Here is a 19,519-nt window from a genome sequence, read left to right as displayed (position 1 = left end):
ACCAAGCAATATGTAATTTTCTAACATTTTGTTTTTAATATGTTCTGTTTATAATATGTATACTGTCCTCGTCGCACTCGGTAATGAAATTTCCAAGACCACCCATATCAATTTCTCACTTTCACAATGGGATATCTTAAACATTTTCTACTTCTCTCGTCTTTCTATTCCTCGTCTGAATCCATCCTTGTCCTGGCTAAGGTGTCACATTCCCGCGGCAGCTGAAGTAAGATCTAGCGTTTGAGGCGTCGTGGATTTGTGTCGAATATCAGCGACGCGGCGATATGTTCTATGACACGTCTTCGACACAGAAAGTGACGTAGTATGAGATACCTCTCAAGCGTTGTGTGTCGAAATGACTTGATACCGTATATCATGATTGCAAACTGGGGCGGGGCATTTACTTCAGCCCATTTAACCCAGGTCCTCCTTCAGTTAGCCAGGAACACGTGTTATTCCATTCTACTGAACATTTATCCTGAGTCTAAGTCTACTGTACTTACGTGATGTACAAATTAAGTTGGGCTTCTACGCGAAATTTTGTCGGTCACTGTAAAGGAGAAGCTGCAAAAGTAGTTATGTGAAAGCTGCAGTGATCCACTGCTATTCAGATGGCCTACAAGATTTCGTATCAACATCTTACTTGCCTTTTACGAGCCTCTCTGATTTTGACAGATCTTTTGGTTGAGAAAATATATACAGGGAATCAGAAATCCAAATATTTATTTCCCTTTATGCGCTGTAGTGCTGTACATCATCAAAATATACTTAAAAAGCATCAACGTTATATGATGATTAACACAAATTGGCAAAACTGTGAAACGCAACACAGAAAATTATATCGGTCTTAATGACAGCTTGATAATATATGTGCACTAAGCATGTTTTACTATTCTCTTTATAATCCAATCAAATTCCAGTTTTCTTTATGCACAAATTCATATTTTCAAATATATCAATGTGTTTCCCTACAGGACCACACTTTGATATCCATATATTAATCATATCGATAAGGATAGACTACAAACAATGCCATATTCATGGACCCTTATGTTTGCTTTGAACGGGCTGTATCGCTTTCAATATTGACACAATTGATTGGTAAAAAGTCAATTCGCGTATATGTGACGTTAAAATGCAGAAAGACTAAAAAGATAATTCGACCCTACATTCAACTAAATGTATTTTTAAATATTTAACGAGGATTATATGCAAATTGTGGCAGTAAGATATTTATGACAATTGGTTCCCTCGCTAATTGGGAATACATAATTATCGCAAAATTACTCAACTTTAGAGTTTCATATATCCCTTAATTGAAAACACTTATAACCCACCATTTGCTTATTTCTTTCATCTTTTATGCCAATTGTTTTAATGCCATAAATTCGTATACGTTCTTTTTGAAAAACTATCAGTTTGTTCTGGGTTTGCAGCACTGCTTGTGTGACACTGCTTCCGTGATCTTGGTCATGTGTCCGTTCCCGTAGGTATCAGGTTATATGCATACATTTTTCATTTTCTGCATTGTTCCGGCGTTTTGGGGGTATAACTTGGCTCAACTTCACCCGGATATGGTTTGGTATATATGTATTACATGTATCGGGTAAACAAGGCAGTTTCGCACCGATTGCCTATCACTACAATGATTAGCGATTCACAATTAGTAAGAGTACCAATATCCATAAATATCTACTTGTTACGATTCGCATACAGCTGCAAGCAATGTCTGTTTTTTTTTAAGGTTTATTTTTTCTCAAGATGTTGGGGGTTAAAATAAGTTGTAAAGGGTTAGGAAGAATGTGCCCTGAGCCACTCGCTAAATATTATAAATATATTTTAATGATAAAATTTTACAACGATTACTTAGTCAATACTTACTTATTTGTTTCTCTTTATCTCGTATTACCCCTGGGTTTATTAGAAGTAAAAGAAATATAGAAATTAAACAATATTTTCCAAGAGAATATTTTACAATTACTTCAAATCTAATATATTATATTACTTGTTGAAGCATTGTTTAAAAATGTTTACTTAAATAGATGTAATTACAATACTATATTACTAATAGTAACTCTTCTTGAAACTTATCATCTAAAAGGTATAGTATTTTTGTGGAATGAAACTGTTAGTTATGAAACTAACATAACATAAATAAACAATATATCTACATTCATGTCTTGAATTCTAATTCGACATTTCATACGGTGTTATTTGTGGAAATACGAAAGCAACAGAGAATATCAAAACACGCCTAAATCTACAAGATTTACACTGCAAGAAATTACAACTTTAACCAAAGAGCCTCTACACATTTTTCCAATAATGAGGCATATATGAAGAAGCATCAAACGTGTGGGAAACTATCTCCCGTAGAGGTAAAAATATCACAAGATAAGTGACATCGACGTCCAAGTAGCCGTATGATAAGCCTATTCTAAACAAAACAAACATATATATAGTAATAGATAGCGAATTTTTTGGGATACATAATAAGTTCCAAGAACAGATTGCTCCTTAATTGTTATTTATCTACAACAACAAAAGATGAAGAATTTTATCAATACCTTAGGTTTCAACACCATACCCATAGAGTGAGGAATAATAGGAAGGGAAAAATATGCCATTGATATGTCTTAAAACTTCTATTAGTAACTTTTATTTCCACATCTACACTCTATTAAAATCGTAAGTTTTCAAATATACAGTATTGATTTCAACACTGAAAATTAGGTGAAGTAACGATAGTAGGTAATGATGGATAGTGATTTTTTTTTACAGTACCCCCATAAAAGGTTTTTGATCCCAGAATCATTCTTATATCACCAAGGTGAAAAGAAGACTCCCAATACAAGTTCCAATTTCAATATTGGTTTCTTGGCATCAATATTGCGAAATGATACAGAATGCCTATCTTATGTGGGTGCAGCGTCTTAAGAACAAAGTACGTCTCGCACTTTCGTCCTCTATTCAGGTCTAAACTGGCAATAACTATGTTTCTGTACTACTTGCCAAAATGAAAAGTGATACTAATAACTACAAAAATAGAAGCCAAACATCAATTTCCGATAATGGTCAATATCCTAAAAATCAGTTGCACCTTCGACCTTATACCTCTAATGCAATCTCATGAGGTACTAATAGGATAAACGCCAATTACCTATTTCAAAGTTTCGTCTTAATCTTCAATATCCAACTTGTAAATCACAATGTGTTACTTTTCATGGCATCAATTTAGACTGTTAAAAATGACAGATTGAAAGACAAAAATATATTCTATTGTATCAATATATCAATGTAGGAAGTGTGAAAATGTTTGGCAACAAACTCAACCTAGATTGCTTTACTGATTTTGAATTTTCTGGAAAATTAGTTCATCATAGCATGCATAGAATTATAAACATCTTTGATTACAACAAGGTGTGTAAAAAATATTCAAAAACTCAAGCCAAGAGAACATTATTTCCCGAACAAGACATGGCAGGTAGATAAAACTCTGTATAAACACTCCGCATTAAAATGAGTTTCTAGATGTTGTAGCGTTTTTGAAAACGTCTGTTTTAAATGTAAGAAGTTAACTTTATATACACAAAATAAACGTAAAGGCATTTGAAACTAATTCCTCCCAAACTTCTCTGCATAGTATAGTCATATGCAGTACACAATACACTACGACCTAATTTAAGTTTCGGACATTCAAATAAAGGCGAGAATGTTCCATTGTATATAGCATATAAGATCTTCCTGTAGGGTCATGGCATCAATGATACTAGAGCCTTTGAAAAATATAATAACATTGTTCCACCTCTCGTAAGTCAGAACATAGGTCTACCAAGTATATGTTATGTCTTGTTTCGGTTTGTTTTGTAAAAGTAAGTGAAACCTAGTTACAATTAACAAATTTAATTGTGTCAAGAATATTAATTATAAACTTGTAGTTAGTTCCACCATTAAATAATTAACGTTGTCTACTCAAAATTTATCTAGAAGATCCAAGAAATAGCGACACAAATTCATGAATTACCGACTTAAACTGGACTAGGGCAGAAGCATGACTGTGGGAATGAAGTTCTAATTATAATAACGTCCGAATACTTAAAAAAGAAGAAAAGTCTATGTGCGAATTGAAAATTTTAGACGGGAAAAGAACAAATTCAAACACACACGCCCACTCATCAAATATAATGGGGTACATTTTCATTACAAGCTACTCCTTGGCAGAGTGTATACGTGTGACTATTGCTATATTATTATTTTTTTATTAGGCCTTGTTTATATATTACCAAACTCAACAACACACTGAGCAACTCTTACTGATAATAGCCTTTGTCAGTGTTGTGTTTACTTTATATGATTGTACTCAGTTTGACGGGGAAACATACCTTTACATCTTTCATCTATATATAGCGACATGTCTACACCACGTAAAGTAGTGGTTTCTGTCTCGTGATATTTTCTGAATTAATATTAAAACCGAAAGTAGGGTTAGATTTCTATTTCTTCTAGCTTCATTAGAGTGAAGAGGGAATATTTACTTGGAATACTTATCTGACTCCAAGAAACAACTTCTTGGTATCTACTACGACTTTCTTTTCTATAACACAGTTAAAACCGGGAATGAACTATTTTCTTCAAGAAGAAATCGCTTCTATGCATTACAGTTTTTATTCTATAGTGATCTTTGCTAACGTTGATTTCTATCCGAAACTTCCAGTTTCAATACGGGATTTGCACAAAGATGTTAATTCCTCTTAGAATATTTATTTCTGTTACTACCGGCTTGAATACTTGTTTCCCTAATCGAACTTTTGAGCCTCTAAATCTGAACTACTTTTGTGGTAATATATCAAATAATCCCTTACATATTTCGTCTTGCAGAACATAGACACGGACAGGGTAAAATTTCTAAAGGATTCTTATTAAACCAGTCATTTTTACAAAATTTGCTCCCAATTGTAATACTCTCATCTACAAACTCTCTGATACTTTCCCAAGATTCTAAAAGAGCTTAAGTGTTAGAAAAGTTACTGTATCAGAGATAAAATTCCTCTTCTCAAAGAGGTATACATATTTCTAAGGGCGAAATCCATGGCATCTCCTTGCCAGTAAGACATTGGGTAGAATAAGGGGTCTAATGAACTTTAACAATAATTGAGTAGCTCCTATCCACCGTATGAAAGGAAGAAAGAAACATAATCAGATTATTTATTTCCTTGGTGTTTTCTCAAACTGACGAATACAAACGGTAATCAAATGGAAACATTTTAAAACATTACTTTTCTGAAGAAAGAAAGAAACAAAGAAGTAAACGAATAATAATATCAGAAATTGCAAGCTGAGAACTAGACAAAGGTTTTTTAAATAATAAATGAAAACATTCGTTCGGAATCGAACAGGTTCAAAAGTTTCTAATAATAGCAGAAAGAGAAGTAAACATATACAACTTTTGAAACAAACTGTAGTTGACCAGTGTACAGTAGTCGAGAACGCTCATGCCTTCGGTGCGAGCGGTCCAAGGTACGATTCCCGCTGGTGTACTCGATCGAAAAAATGTAAAAAGCTTTTTCGAGCCAGCCATCCTGAAGAGGTTTCACTGGGTTATCCTAACAAGAGGGTGGTACGTAACGGGGTGGTTCCACGCTATCACATGGGTTCCACGCAATGCTTAATTCTCTTTTCACGGATATTGTGCTCGTCGAGAGATGTCATCCATCATGCACGTGACGGGCTAAATGGCCATAGATACAGAAATTCCACAAATATAAAACCTAAATTCTGAAACAAATTGTAGAACTACATTTCAGATGTACTGATTGTGAGGGAATTCCTTAGAATGACTGTCTTTCTAAGTTCTCTTTGCCTTTAAACGCTTGTGTGTATTCTTTACATAAGAAAATATTTCTGCATTTGCAAGTTTACTATATTGCTTTGAAACTAGCATTGCATTCAGTAATGGAGTGAAACCTAAATATTTCAACGACAGTTAGGGTGTCTTGTCAAGGCTTCACTATTCTTTCTTAAAACTGCTTACCCTTCTGTTACTTCGAGAGGGTTGTTGTCATAACATTAACGAAATATTGACACGATGCTATGTATTCGATAAGTGCACATAAGTCATACATTTTCTGACTATCTTGGTTCGCCTTTGACATGACTAAACGAGTTCTTACCAGAGATTGAATTCCTTCTCCGAAACGGACAATCAATCGAAAACATGTAATCCGGGACAGAAATCATACGTTAGATTTTTCAGTGTTTTTTTCTCATGCACACTAGTCAAATGCCGTGACGTTGCCTCACATATATGTCATACCCCACCCCCTTTCTTCCTTTCTTGTACATTTCTTCCTTCTTCATTAATTGACAATATTCCCTTCGCATTCGCCACATTCATATGGGACGGGCCATGAGAAATAATATACGTTGAATGTGACTACAATATTTTCTGCATTTTTCTAAATAAAGGACTTAATACCAACGACCTTATCTACCGGCGTAGTCTTAGTAACCGAAATGATGAAGAAACTCTTCACAGTATAGATTTCAACCTAGAATGACTTTACCCTTGTAAGAAATTTTTAAACCCTCTTCATCCCCTTAGGATTCACCTTTTGCAGTAGTTAGTAAGATTGAAGTTAGGTTATGGTTCAACCACTAACAAGAAGAAAGTTGAAATTGGTTCATCGGTCTAGTAAGATTTATCGGTCAAATAGTTTTATATTTCGTATAAGGCTAATTTGATGTAATGGAGATACATGAATGAAATTGGATTGTGCCTTCAACCAATCGTTTCCAAAAGTCAAGACTGCTACAGTTCAATGTGTACTCATCAAGATCTACATATGCTAATACAACTTCAAAAATGAGACCAAGTAAAATCAGACCAAGTCACATTGAAAAATATGACTCCTAGTCGTAAAAATACACTATTATATACGTCTCCAATATTGATTGCCATACAAAGAAAATGACAATATAAAACGAATATATAATGCCTTATGTGGATTCATTTTCACCCTAACATATTTCATCTTAACTTTTATTCTTAAACTAAAACTGAAATATTACAATTTCCATTTTTAATATTGATTTCTAAAGAGAAATAATCGTTGGAAATAAAACTGAACTACTTTTGCATGGAAATAATTTTCGCAAATTAGGACTTCAACCCTTCATTGTACCCGGAAATTATGATTGCAATTTTGATTTTGATTTTGCCTTGTTCCCAGGTCAGCTCTACTCCCAGAATATGAACGAAACATCTTTATTTTCATAAAATGCAATGCATATAGGTATTTCAATTACATATATCTGTATATCTTTAATAGTGACATAAATTTACAATCAACATGTTCTTTAATTATTTGGATGATGTGAGTGTACATAAGTCAAAACAGCAAATATTTCAATAATACAACTGAAAATACAAGAGAAAGCAACTATTTAAGAAATTATAAACAAAAAACCAAAAAAATTTAAACTCGCATTCTGACGGAAGGATGTTAAGCTGTCTTGGCTGATCTGCAAACAAAAAAAGTGTTTCTCCTCTAATTTCATTTGGATTCTTGTTTTAACAATTTAACTATAAAATGTTTATTATTTAGCAATTTGTTTCGACTAACTTAGATACACGTATGAATGAGTTACAATTATTTAATTATTAGGCTCACATTTTTTTATTACTTGTACGAACGTTAAATATTAAAAACATATTTCTTCTGTACAACTCGTATAATACTCTTCTTTTCTATCATTCTATTAAAAAATAAAAAATATAGGTACGAAGTCAAAGTGTTGAAAAATAGTGCGAAAAGTTTATCTTACTTTCACTTCTGGATATATTTTAAAATCTTGTTAAGAAATCTTAAGCTACCAGTATATTGAGTAATGCATACACAAGCACCTCCACTTTTAGTTGACTTGCTACGTTCCTTCCAATTTTGCTATGCTCAAGGAAGACTTATTTTTTAGTGAGGCACTTCAACGCTTCGAAGCAGTATTATGTATCTTCTTCTATTTCCTTCCTACCACAATTTGAATAACATGATCCCCTTTACTATTGCATTAAAAAGTAGATAATAAAAACTTTGGTATTAAATGCAGTATCTTATAAAAATCTATTGTAGGATATCGGACATACGAACCATTAAAACAGATACTCTGGAAAATGTTTCGTGAAGGTAGTGGAACAATTTTAGTTAAGAATTTGCGTTATTACTTGAATGAATCACAATCATATTGTTTACGAATCATTGTGTCCGACTTTCTGTGTAAACAATAAATACATACTTCGTATAGAATAATGACAAAGACGTTCACTTGACACATAATTAAGATTAAAAATATTGACTACATGCCTACGTGTAACTTCATACAACAAAAATTTATACCTGCCATACTATTTCATATTTTTATTATCTATACCTTAAAGAACGGGTGCTGTTTTCTTGTGTAAAGCTTGAAATAGCACACGTGAATGATCTCTGAAGTGCTATTTTGGACGGAAGTTGCAAAAACTCGCATCTAAATGTGTCAATAGGCATAACTATACGAAACAATGTAAAATGACATAAGCGTTTCGTAGAAGTGGTGCTTGTTTCGCTGAGATGATTGTAAACCGTTTTAGGAGAGAAACAAGAACTGTAACAGATTGTCACGTAAGCTGCAATGTAACTGGTAGGTAAACAACAAGATAAAACATGGAACTAGTTCTTGCCTCTATATATATCTTATATCTTTCCAATAACAAATTTAGTTATCACATAATAATTTTGGATAGTTTTAAAATAAACTTATTCTACTTTTCTGTTTTTCATATTGTCTTTACTGGTATATCTGTTAGGCAAATACATATTTATAACTAACCACAGAAACGTTATATGTATTCTTATTGAGAATCAAACAATGTTGAACAGAGTGAGCAAATTTGACAAAACGTTTCATACTATGGTATATTTAAAATATAACTTACTGATGCGTTTTATACTCTACTGCATAAGTCATTGTAAAATAACTCATACTAATCCGTCTAAGTTAACTATACGTCTTCAAAATTATTGTGGTAAACCATACCTTCAAATTATAATTTTTTATAATTTTATATACAAAAAAAATTTCTTTGGAATTTGAAATGAGACATTAATGTTGAAAAATGAAAGAAAAAGGTTTTAATAAAAAAGTGGAGGACACGAAGGGGCACCGAGAAAAAAACTTAAATAGTGCTTGTCCAGCGCATAATACTTGGTACTTGCTGGTGTACAACTAAGGACAGAATGCACCAGAGAGAGACGCTCTAGCATTAAGCTGCCACTGCCCAAATTTTGATGTGGTTCTACAGCAAGATTATGTATTTCATTGTAAAGGAGAAAATGTGACTTTTTTTACTTCGGGTCAAATTCATGAATTCTTTCTAGGAGATAGTTATTTTTGTTTAATACAGAGTTAACTGTATGAAGAATTTCAAGCTCGATATCAGAGTTAGACAATGCTCTTCGTAATTGTGAACACAACTGTAAGTAACACCTTCAGTGGTCATGTTCCTTTGCTCATGCTAGACGTTGTTTCCTGTATTATGTGATTAGAAGGGGCACTCCCGTGGGTTGATGGCCTCTGTATCCCATGGCGAGTACGCCGTTGTGAATAGTGTGCCTGCTAACACGTCATTCCTGGCCTTCATTGAATCTCTACGCGATTTGAGGACCTTTGGCCCTCTATCGGCTTTTATGATGTGGACCATTTGATTCCTACCTCTGTCCTCGACACGCTCCTAACCGTGGCAGTTTGCTCATGCACGTGCGGTTTTACCGGGAACCAGGTACTTCCGATACATCCTTGACACACTTGCCTTTGAAAATCCGAGTGCCGCAGCCACTTTCGAAACCAAGCCACTCAGTAGTCTGGTCCCTATCATTTGACGACGGTCAAATACACTCCAGTCCTTCGTCTTGGCCACCACGCACTCAACTCATATGGTTACCGAGAGGTGAAAACACGCCAGCAGTACACGTACGATGCGTTTCATTCACGTGGACTGGTGGAGGCTCCTCAAGCTGGCTTCTTCAACTGTCCTGCTGTTTCTAAATTCAGCTGGTGACAGTGTATATCACAATGAAACGAAATTACTTCCGAAAACTCACCAGAAATGCGTGAGATAAGGCCGCAACATAACGGTGAACTTTTAATTATTTCTTCTGAACACCTGGTTCTATTAAGTACGTTTACCTCATTTTAAGTATAATTTATTAAATTTGTGTACTAATCATTGCCCATAGGACACCGGCTATAGAGATATAACGTCTCTATTAGACATAGCATTATAATAAAGTATTAATATTTGTTGAATATATTACAATATTTGGTCATATTTTAAAGATCTTAGTATTTCTATTATTATCAAAAAACTATATTCTTTCTTATTATATATATGTGTGGGTTTATTCATCAGTTCTACACACGAGCACTCTATCTGTGATAAACGTTTAAAAACACCTATCAAGTACGTCTACTCTCCTAGAGATCACTCAAACCTAAGGCCACTTGAAAACACTTTTTTCTTGCAATATGAGCATCAATTACAAGATGAAAACGTGATATTATGTTATATTAGAATTGCAGCGTCAAAAGTAAGCAACATACATAATATTCAGATTGCACAATGTTCATTAGGAGCAATGAGATGAGCTGAATACCATCCGCTACATGTGACTGAGAAGTTGTATTCCATTTCGACTGACTGGAGCCATTATTCACTTTGTGTAATCACACACATGTACTTCGTGTATATGAAATGATACATAATTCGATGGAACTTTAATATAATTAGCAGCAAAGCGGCAATACGAAACCGTTTTGAGCTAGGATTACATTTATTACTATACGTTCACCGTTACACAATATCTCTCTCTTCAACAAATACAGCAAACTATAACATAGATGAATCGTAGGTATTATGCCTCGTCCAAAGGACTGCCCCTACCTCGATATTGTTTGATTTGTCAGCTCAGAGCTATAAACTACATTTTGAATCTATGCATTGCATTCCAGTGCATTTCCGTCCTTAAACTTTGAATTACACACGTTGCTACTGAATTTTCCACCTTCATTACTTAAATCTGTGACTCAAAGGCTTAATTGAGTAATTCTTTCACACATCAAGGATAGGCAGATAGAGCCTACTAGGTGTAAAGACCCATAAGGAGTAGAAAAATACTTTAAAATCTATCTTAAATTTTACTTTCTGTCCCCAGTTTGCAGAGGGAAGATAATGGTCTTGACATATGAATCGTCGCTAGTATGTACATACTTATCAATTAAACGGAAACACTTGAAAAAGAAAAATGTCATGCTATGCTCCTGGTGTATATCGTGCCAAACACTGCCTAAGTGAGGATAAGGAGAAAAGTAGTGTAAACTGAACTGAGCAGCCAGTAAGAGAGTGAAATGAGCAGCCTCCTAATTAAAAGAAAATATCAAGCTGTTGGCACTCATTTACGTGATACTAATATGACATAAGTGCCAAGTACGTTAGATATATCACAGAACGCAATGTTCAAAATAATAACGGTTTACATAATTCATCTGAAACCAAAACAGTGACTAACAACAGCGATCGGAGGAGAATCCTTAATGGGAGGTCACACAAACACTAAACGAAAATGGTCACACAAAGCCGTTGTATGACTGTAGCAGAGGAACTGAAAAGTATCTTCCAAATCGTGTGTCGACAATCATTGTCCATAGCAAGTTACATGACAGGGACATGGAGGATGTGGTGGAAACCGTGTCAAGCTTTATATCTCATAAAAGGATAGCTTCATCCGTAACTTGAGATTGGAACTTATATCAATAGATTCCAAAAGTCAAAAGAGCTATTTACACTCTAAAAATTTGGTGATAAAAAGTTTAAAATGTGGTCAAGATAACTTCTTTCAAATCAGTGAAATATATTATTATATTCGGTTTCATTATTATTCTTATATGACAAAAATGGTAACATAAAATGATATAATTCTTTGAGAAGAATTCCCTCTCACTCACCCGCTGAGATTTCATGTCAACTTTCATTTTTCAACTGAAATTTGAAATATTCTAAACTGTACGACTTACAGTTTAAATATCGATTTCTGTAGATAAGTGATTGTGAGAACTACAGGGAGCCTACTTTGACATAAAATAAGTGTTCGTATATTAGATTCCGTTTTAACCGGATACTGTAGATATTTTACTTCTAATTCCGATTTTACAAAAGCACTGTTTCGGAGTCAAACGAAACTGTTCTTTTCACAGAACTAGAATGAATGTAGCTATTTCAATTACATGTTCCTGTATACATTTCCTAGTATTATAAACTAGGCTCTCTGTAGGTTGTTTACATACTTAAAGATAAAAGGTATATATATGACAAATCTGTAAAAAATTTATAACTCAACTGAAAATACGTTAAAAATATATTTCCGAATTTATAAACAAGTTCCCAAGAACTTTAAACTCACAATTTGGCCCAGCGGCTACTCCATCAAAGTGCTGATCTGCAAATAAAAGAACTCAATGTTTTTGTTTGACTTGTTCCTTTAAAATTTCAACTAAAATGAATTTATTCTTTCAATATTTTGTTATGACTAACAAGGTAAATGGTTGAAGTGTTGCGCGTTGATTTGCATGTGTTACAAATCGCTTGAAAAGTCACCGAGTAAACCTCACATATGAAATATCTCTTATAGGTTGTGAATGTAGGGGGTGTGGCGACCATTTGAAGATCAGAACAAGGCACACTGCGAAACATCAGAAAACGACGAGAAAGTAGAAAGCTATGATGTAATTGTAAGCATATATAGGTTTAATATGTAGCTGAAGGCGAATCTGGCATCAAATGTTTACAAATACACCATGGCTGACAAAAATTACAAAGAAAGCAAGCGATGGATCTGGAATTGCGTATATAGATATTCTCAAAGTCGGTGTGTGTGAATCGGATACCAAAAGCGTTAAATTCAAAATAGTAGACAAAATTCACAACACTGCTATGGAACTGAAAAATTGCAATGGCAGTGAAAAATTTCACATTTTGAACTGAAAATTGCGATACCGTCCTCGTTTCGGAGTGCGAGACGGAGATGAGATCGAGACTAGCCTCTGTGTTGGTACCAACTCTACTTATGAGAGCGGATATGGCTCACAAGTGTACATGGAATAATGTGATACCGGAACATAATGAATAGTTCTGGATGCATGTTTTAAGTACAGGTGTGGAAGCATGTTATAAGTTGTGGAAGCATAATGATTTAAGCTCCAACGCACACTTTTCACTGTCATTGTTCGGATCTTTAGATCGCATTTTCAAATAACCGCAACATACCCTACAGGCGTCATTAAAGAGAAATTATGCAGATGTAAAGTGTACTAGAACCGAGGTTTCAAACGATGTATCAACCGTGCCTAGACCCTTGTATGCTTTCGGGTGTGGGGGTGGGATATCGTAGTAAATTAATGATTACTATTACTGCAAATTCATCGTATCAGAAAACTTACATGTTTACTAGAAAACCTTCCTTGCATTCCGTGCCTCCATTTTGGCATGATTGTATACCCACAGTAACTGTTTATTATAAAACATCACCTGCTCCTACTTGACCCGTTATTTACTCCTTGTCCCGTTTTTCTCCTTTATGCTATAACGAGATCTCTATTTACGTATATCGTGATCTATATTTTTTACATTTAACTATATATAATTATATTAATAAATAATATGTTTTACCATTTGCTGCTGTGTGGAAGATTTTAACACTTCTTTTATTCTAGAATATGATTACAAGTATCCACATACAGTATATTTGTCTTCATAAAAAACATCTATCTTCATGGCAACCACATCAATAACTAATCAACAAACCTTTATTTTTCTTTTTCAATATACTTATTTGTGTTCAATTATTGCGCCTCTGATCATATACCTAAAACAGGAACAGATTGATAATATTATTTACATCGTTATATAAATTATCGCTCGAACGGGAATTACGTAACAGTAATACTGTGAAGGAAAGAACCCTGGATTAAAATGTTTCCAAATATTGACCTTTTGAATAGCCCTCGTATGAATTTAAATTTGCATTAATAAAAATATTTTTCTTCTCTTTTCCTTATATATATATATATATATATATATATATATATATATATATATATATATATATATATATATATATTCATATTACAATATTACATTCTGTTATATATAGTATTAATTATATCATCATATATCCATATATTAATAACGTCGATTCAAAATAAAAAATATATCGTCGATGGGCTACTCAAAAAAATGAAAACTAACTAATGGTTTCTGCTCCTTCCCGTATTAATTAATATGACATCATTTTTATCTATATTTAACATATTCATCCATGTTCTAGCAACATTATTTATAAATAACGATTATCATCCTATTAGATGTTAATAAAAGGCAATACAACATGCAAAGATTATGAGCAACAATATAACATAAAACAAGTACAGATTGAGAATTATCATTCCATCATTATTTGTTTCGATTTAAGATTAATGTCATGAACTTTCAACTAAACCTAATTGGCCCTCTTTTGGAGCAAACAAATAAATTGAAGATAAACATAGCGCTTTAGAAATATCATAATGACATACAAATTAACAACAGAAAAAAATATTTAAGACAATAGATACATTACATAAATATTTCATAATAAATCAATTATAATTGAGCTGTTAAACAAACAAATAAATTATTTATAATTGTTACCCAACATTACGTACAAGAATGAAATCATAGTATACTTTTAATTGCTCCCTTCTTCTTATGAAGACAAGTTTCTTCTGATATTGGCTAATTTACGTTAGCAGCCTGAAGAGCGTGGGTAAATAGCACCCACATCCTAGGACATATTGTTACCACAATTACCTTAGATAATGTTGCCATTGCAACCATAACAACAACATGAAGTAGATAATTCTGGAAATTATGAAGCAGCAAGGGTTCTAGCGCACACACACTAGTACAGAATTCTCCTCTGCTCCCAGAAAACAAGCATCGGGAATCACAGCCACATACTCCCATAGTTCGTTTGAAATTTAATTCGAGCACTGAGCCACCACTATCGCTGTACAACACTAACGTTGGCAAATCCGTAAACTTACGTTGGCAAATCCGTAAACGTTGGCAAATCGCAAAGCCAACCAGAATTCTGCTACAAACATAGTTGAAGCAGAGACTTGAAACAGATCCATATTCCTCTCCAAACGCAGTTGTTCCTAAACACCATTTCAAGGTTTGGGTAGCATCAAACACCAGCACCAAACCATGGGACGTACCGACGGCGATCATGGTTGTAACTACCATTGCTGATGGCTGGCCACCGTTGATTCGTTCGCTTTCTGACATTAATTGCGATGATATTCCATTTAAAATTAGATGTATCAAGATGGCGTCATATGAAGTGGCACCGCTAAGGCTTCTTCTCCTTTTCTTCCTCTCGGAGGAACACCGACTTCTGGCATCAGAGCTTTCTCGGGAGGTAAGCGATTAAGTTTCACTACTTTCTTGAACGTAGCCAGTCTCTTCGACTTGTTGCAAAGGAGAAGAAATTTCATCATCACTGAGGGATCCTTGGTCGTCCAGTTCCTTCAAAGTACTTTCCAGTGTTGGAGGTTTATCAACTGGTGGAATGTCATATTCTGCATCATCCAGCTCTTCGATGTCTATATCAAGTGTTTCTGGAAGTAAATTAGCAGACGATTCTAAATCAACGCCCTCTTCGTTTTCCGCCATGTTTACGTTTCCTGGTATATTTGGAGACTGTTGTACACTAGGTGATGAGGTCCGTCCTATATTTTGATCAGTTAATTCAAATTTTGCATTAAAATGTTCGTTCATCAAGTCTAACTTAGAATCAATTCGCTGAGTCAGTTGTTGAGTGATTTCCTGAGACATTAGCTGTATTTGTTGACTTGTGTTAGGTTTCATTTCTTCGACTTTCGCTGTAAGTTGTTGACTTGTGTAAAGTTTCATTTCTTCGACTGTCGTTGTAAGCTGTTCGACTGTAGTTGTAAGCTGTTGACTTGTGTTAAGTTTCATTTCTTCGATTTTCGTTGTAAGCTGTTCGACTGTCATTGTAAGCTGTTGACTTATGTTAAGTTTCATTTCAGCGACTGTCGTCGTAAGTTATTGCTTCAATTGCCTAAAAACATCCAAGATTTGGTTAGTATTTACCATTTGCAACACGGTTTCTTCTATATTATCAGTCGTTGACCTACCATCATTATGTACATTGGCCATACTAGTCTTGCGCTCAATTTTTCTTCCACTACGCAAATAAGTATAATTTAAGTTCATAAGTCCCTTGCTATTAAAATTGAACCCTGTCTTTACTATTCTTCAAGACTTTTACAGGGTCCCGGGATTTGTCGCACAATTGTATAACGAGATAATACAAATCTATATTATTATTATTAAATAATAATATCAGCAAAGACTTTTATAAGATATTAAAATCTTACGTTTCCTTTTATTTTGAAAAGATGACTCCTTGAAACCATTACATCACAATATATTTGTCTTCACAACAACCATCTATTTTCATGACAACCACATCAATAACTAATCAACAAACCTTTTCCTTTCTTTTTCAATATACCTATTTTTGTTCAATTATTGCGCCTCTGATCATATACCTAAAACAGGTAGATTGATAATATCATTTACATCGTTATAATGCGTAAGAATCACATGAGTTTCTTTCACGTATATTTTTTACCCTGTTGTAAGACATATTGGATCCGTTATATTGCATTTTGCAATTTTAATATTCGGTTCGTACTCCGTGACCACGAGCACCTTTACCTTCCCGCTTTTAGTACCATAGTAGTGTCTTGCGTTTCGTCCGCAATTTTGAATGTTAGTATTCGTTCCCGTTTCCGCTTTTGGTATCCATTTCATTCATAGCGACGTCAAATATCTCTATATACGAAACATTTCAGATCCATAGCTAGTTTTTTTTGTAATTTGAGTCGACAATTTTGATTCGCAAACATTTGATGCCCGATTCGTATCCAGCTACTTTTTAAGCCTATATTGCGTCTTGACACAATTACATAATAGCTTCCTATTTTGTCCACGTTATTGTTATTTGTTTCCGCCACCTTCATCTTCAAATACCTTTTAAACCTATATTTTGTACGTCTCAAAATAATTAGATCATAGCTTTCTATTTTGTGCACGTTTTCTGGTGTTTCATAACGTGACTTTTTCGAATCTTCAAATGGTCGCTCCGTCCCTAACAGGCACAATTACACCGAGGTACTTAACATGTAAAGTGTATTCAGTGTGGCCTTTCCCCGGATTTAACACACATAATATACGAAAGATCCCCGCATACCACTTCCTATGTAAGTTCGATATACCAAAAATTCAGTTACATTAATTCTTGATTATGTTCTCATTCGTTTGTTTCCTGTGAGAATATTAAATGTTTAAAACATAATTCTGTTCTAAGGCTTACATAATATTATAATCTCTACACAACACCGATCCAGAGGACAGACTATACGTTGTTTAACTTTCAAAAGTACATGAGAAACTTTTTCAAACATATATTATATTTTACGTTCTGTTCCCAGTTCACCAAGTGAAAATAATCCTGGTTGAAATTCAATTTGTCGCTATGGAAGAAAGTAGTACGACATTAAAGAGGTGAATGATTTGTCCGGCGTGTGTGTGTGTGTGCATTAAGGTCGAGCCTTTTGCACTTTTGTTGGAAATTCGATGAGGACTAGTACGGAAAAGTGCGATTAGTGGCACCGACTTCACTGACTCTTTTAATTTTTTTGGACAACCCCTTACTCTGCCCCAACGGACTTAAAATTTTATGTTTTTTTCTTAGGCAACACTCACAACACCAATGAAAGAAAAAATACTTGTGCTCGTTTTTATAGTTACCTGGTGACTATAATACAATTATTTTATTAAAAGAAACTTGTAGAATTGCCAATAAATAATTTTAAAATGTTTATGGGTCAAAGTACAACCATATTAGGTCAGTTGTTGGAATTAATGTCCAGATTTTGTTTCGAATGCCACGTTTACGGTGATTATAGGTATAGCCATTGATACGTATAACCCTATTTTCTTTGTGCAACTCTTCTTCTTATTTTGTTCTGTACGCAACATAACCCAGAACTCACTACGGGGAGGTGGTTGCACATAGAGTTCCAAAGTATGCATACGTTGATATTTGACCTTAGGTCACGTAGTTCTTGTTGGTCTCGAAGCGGGGAGTTATTGTTCTAGACTTCAGTGTGGCTCTAACGTTGATATCTCTTTCGTTCTGGCCGGATTTTTTCGACGCTGCCTTGGACACCAGCTTTACTGTGCGTTACACACCTTGACTATGGCAAGGGAATGTTGTTGTTAGAGTAGCTGAGGTTGGGATGTTTTCTTCAAGCTGCTGATGAGTTGTTTCGTGTGATAGGCGGCTGTGTTAGACAATTAGACCAATTAATCATATCGTAGTAATTTTCAGCGGTAAAGTTTAATGTCGGAACAATGAAGTCACATGGGATCTCGGAGTCTTCTAGCTACGGAACTTCTTTTATCCTTTTCCAGCGTAACGATCGAATATGCGGATTTTCATCTGCTGTCATCGCTATCAGCAGGTTTTCATGATTAGCGTAGTATCCGTTTGTTTAAAGAACAGAATGACTGCGTTGTAGATTTTGTGGCAGAAAATGTGACAGCTTAACTATGGTAAACAGATACATGGCTCCTATTTCGTACGAAGGACTTCGTCGTATTGAAAACCAGACGGGAGCATATACTTTCACAATGAACGGGCAAAGTAGACACAAACTTGAACTAGGTTTATCAGTATTGATGTAGTCGCGAAGCATTCTACAGGTCAATGTAAGCCATCGTGAATGTGATAATTGTCCTGGTTTTCTGTTTGCTAGATCGGTAGTACACATTCCTATAGCAACAGCCTTACAAATTTCAAAAAGATAATTCTGATCGCTGCTTAAACCATCGGTTTTTTTCTATTTCCGACACCCATTCAACGAGAATTGGTGTAAAGGAAACGATCTGTGAACGTTCAAACTCCTTTCATTTCTTTCCGATGGGGCCAGGGAGAGCGTTGGGTCCGGTCGTCCCACCATCCAATTCGGTAACCAAGTGTCGAAACGGCAACTCATTAGTATGAAGAATGCAAACGTAATGCTGCAGTTTCTTTCTTAGAAATCTTTGTATCTGACTTACCATGCCGTTATCCCATCCTGTGTTCGTGGCTTCACTATCGCTGCCAACTGCCTCAAGACTTGACATGTCGTATTGGTACTTCTCTAAAAGCTCCATCATAAAGTCGACGTCTGACTTGGGTGTAGCATGACCCAAGTATTCTGAACGACCTCCGGTAGATCTGTGATATGCTATTCTGTAACCTCTCGTCTTCGTAGTTTGCCGTTAATTGTATCTTGCTCAAGAGTTGCATCATCG

At 34.7% G+C, this 19,519-nt stretch overlaps 1 protein-coding gene across 1 annotated transcript in view; it reads right to left on the bottom strand.

Annotated features, from left to right (window-relative positions):
• LOC145691574 (uncharacterized) overlaps positions 1-19,519 on the bottom strand; it is a 128,920-nt gene that overhangs the window by 44,083 nt on the left and 65,318 nt on the right. The window contains exons 10-11 of the mRNA XM_081766984.1: positions 12,492-12,527; positions 1,882-1,911 (exon numbers count right to left, since the gene is read on the bottom strand). Of these exons, the coding sequence (XP_081623110.1) occupies positions 1,882-1,911; positions 12,492-12,527 (66 nt within the window). The remainder of the gene's footprint in view (positions 1-1,881; positions 1,912-12,491; positions 12,528-19,519) is intronic.

The sequence above is a fragment of the Thermobia domestica genome, chromosome 8 (assembly GCF_964235325.1).
Source record: "Thermobia domestica chromosome 8, izTheDome1.hap1.1, whole genome shotgun sequence".
Lineage (NCBI taxonomy): Eukaryota > Metazoa > Arthropoda > Insecta > Zygentoma > Lepismatidae > Thermobia > Thermobia domestica.
The sequence above is the reverse complement of the archived record's forward strand: the minus strand, read 5'-3'. Positions and strand labels throughout refer to the sequence as shown.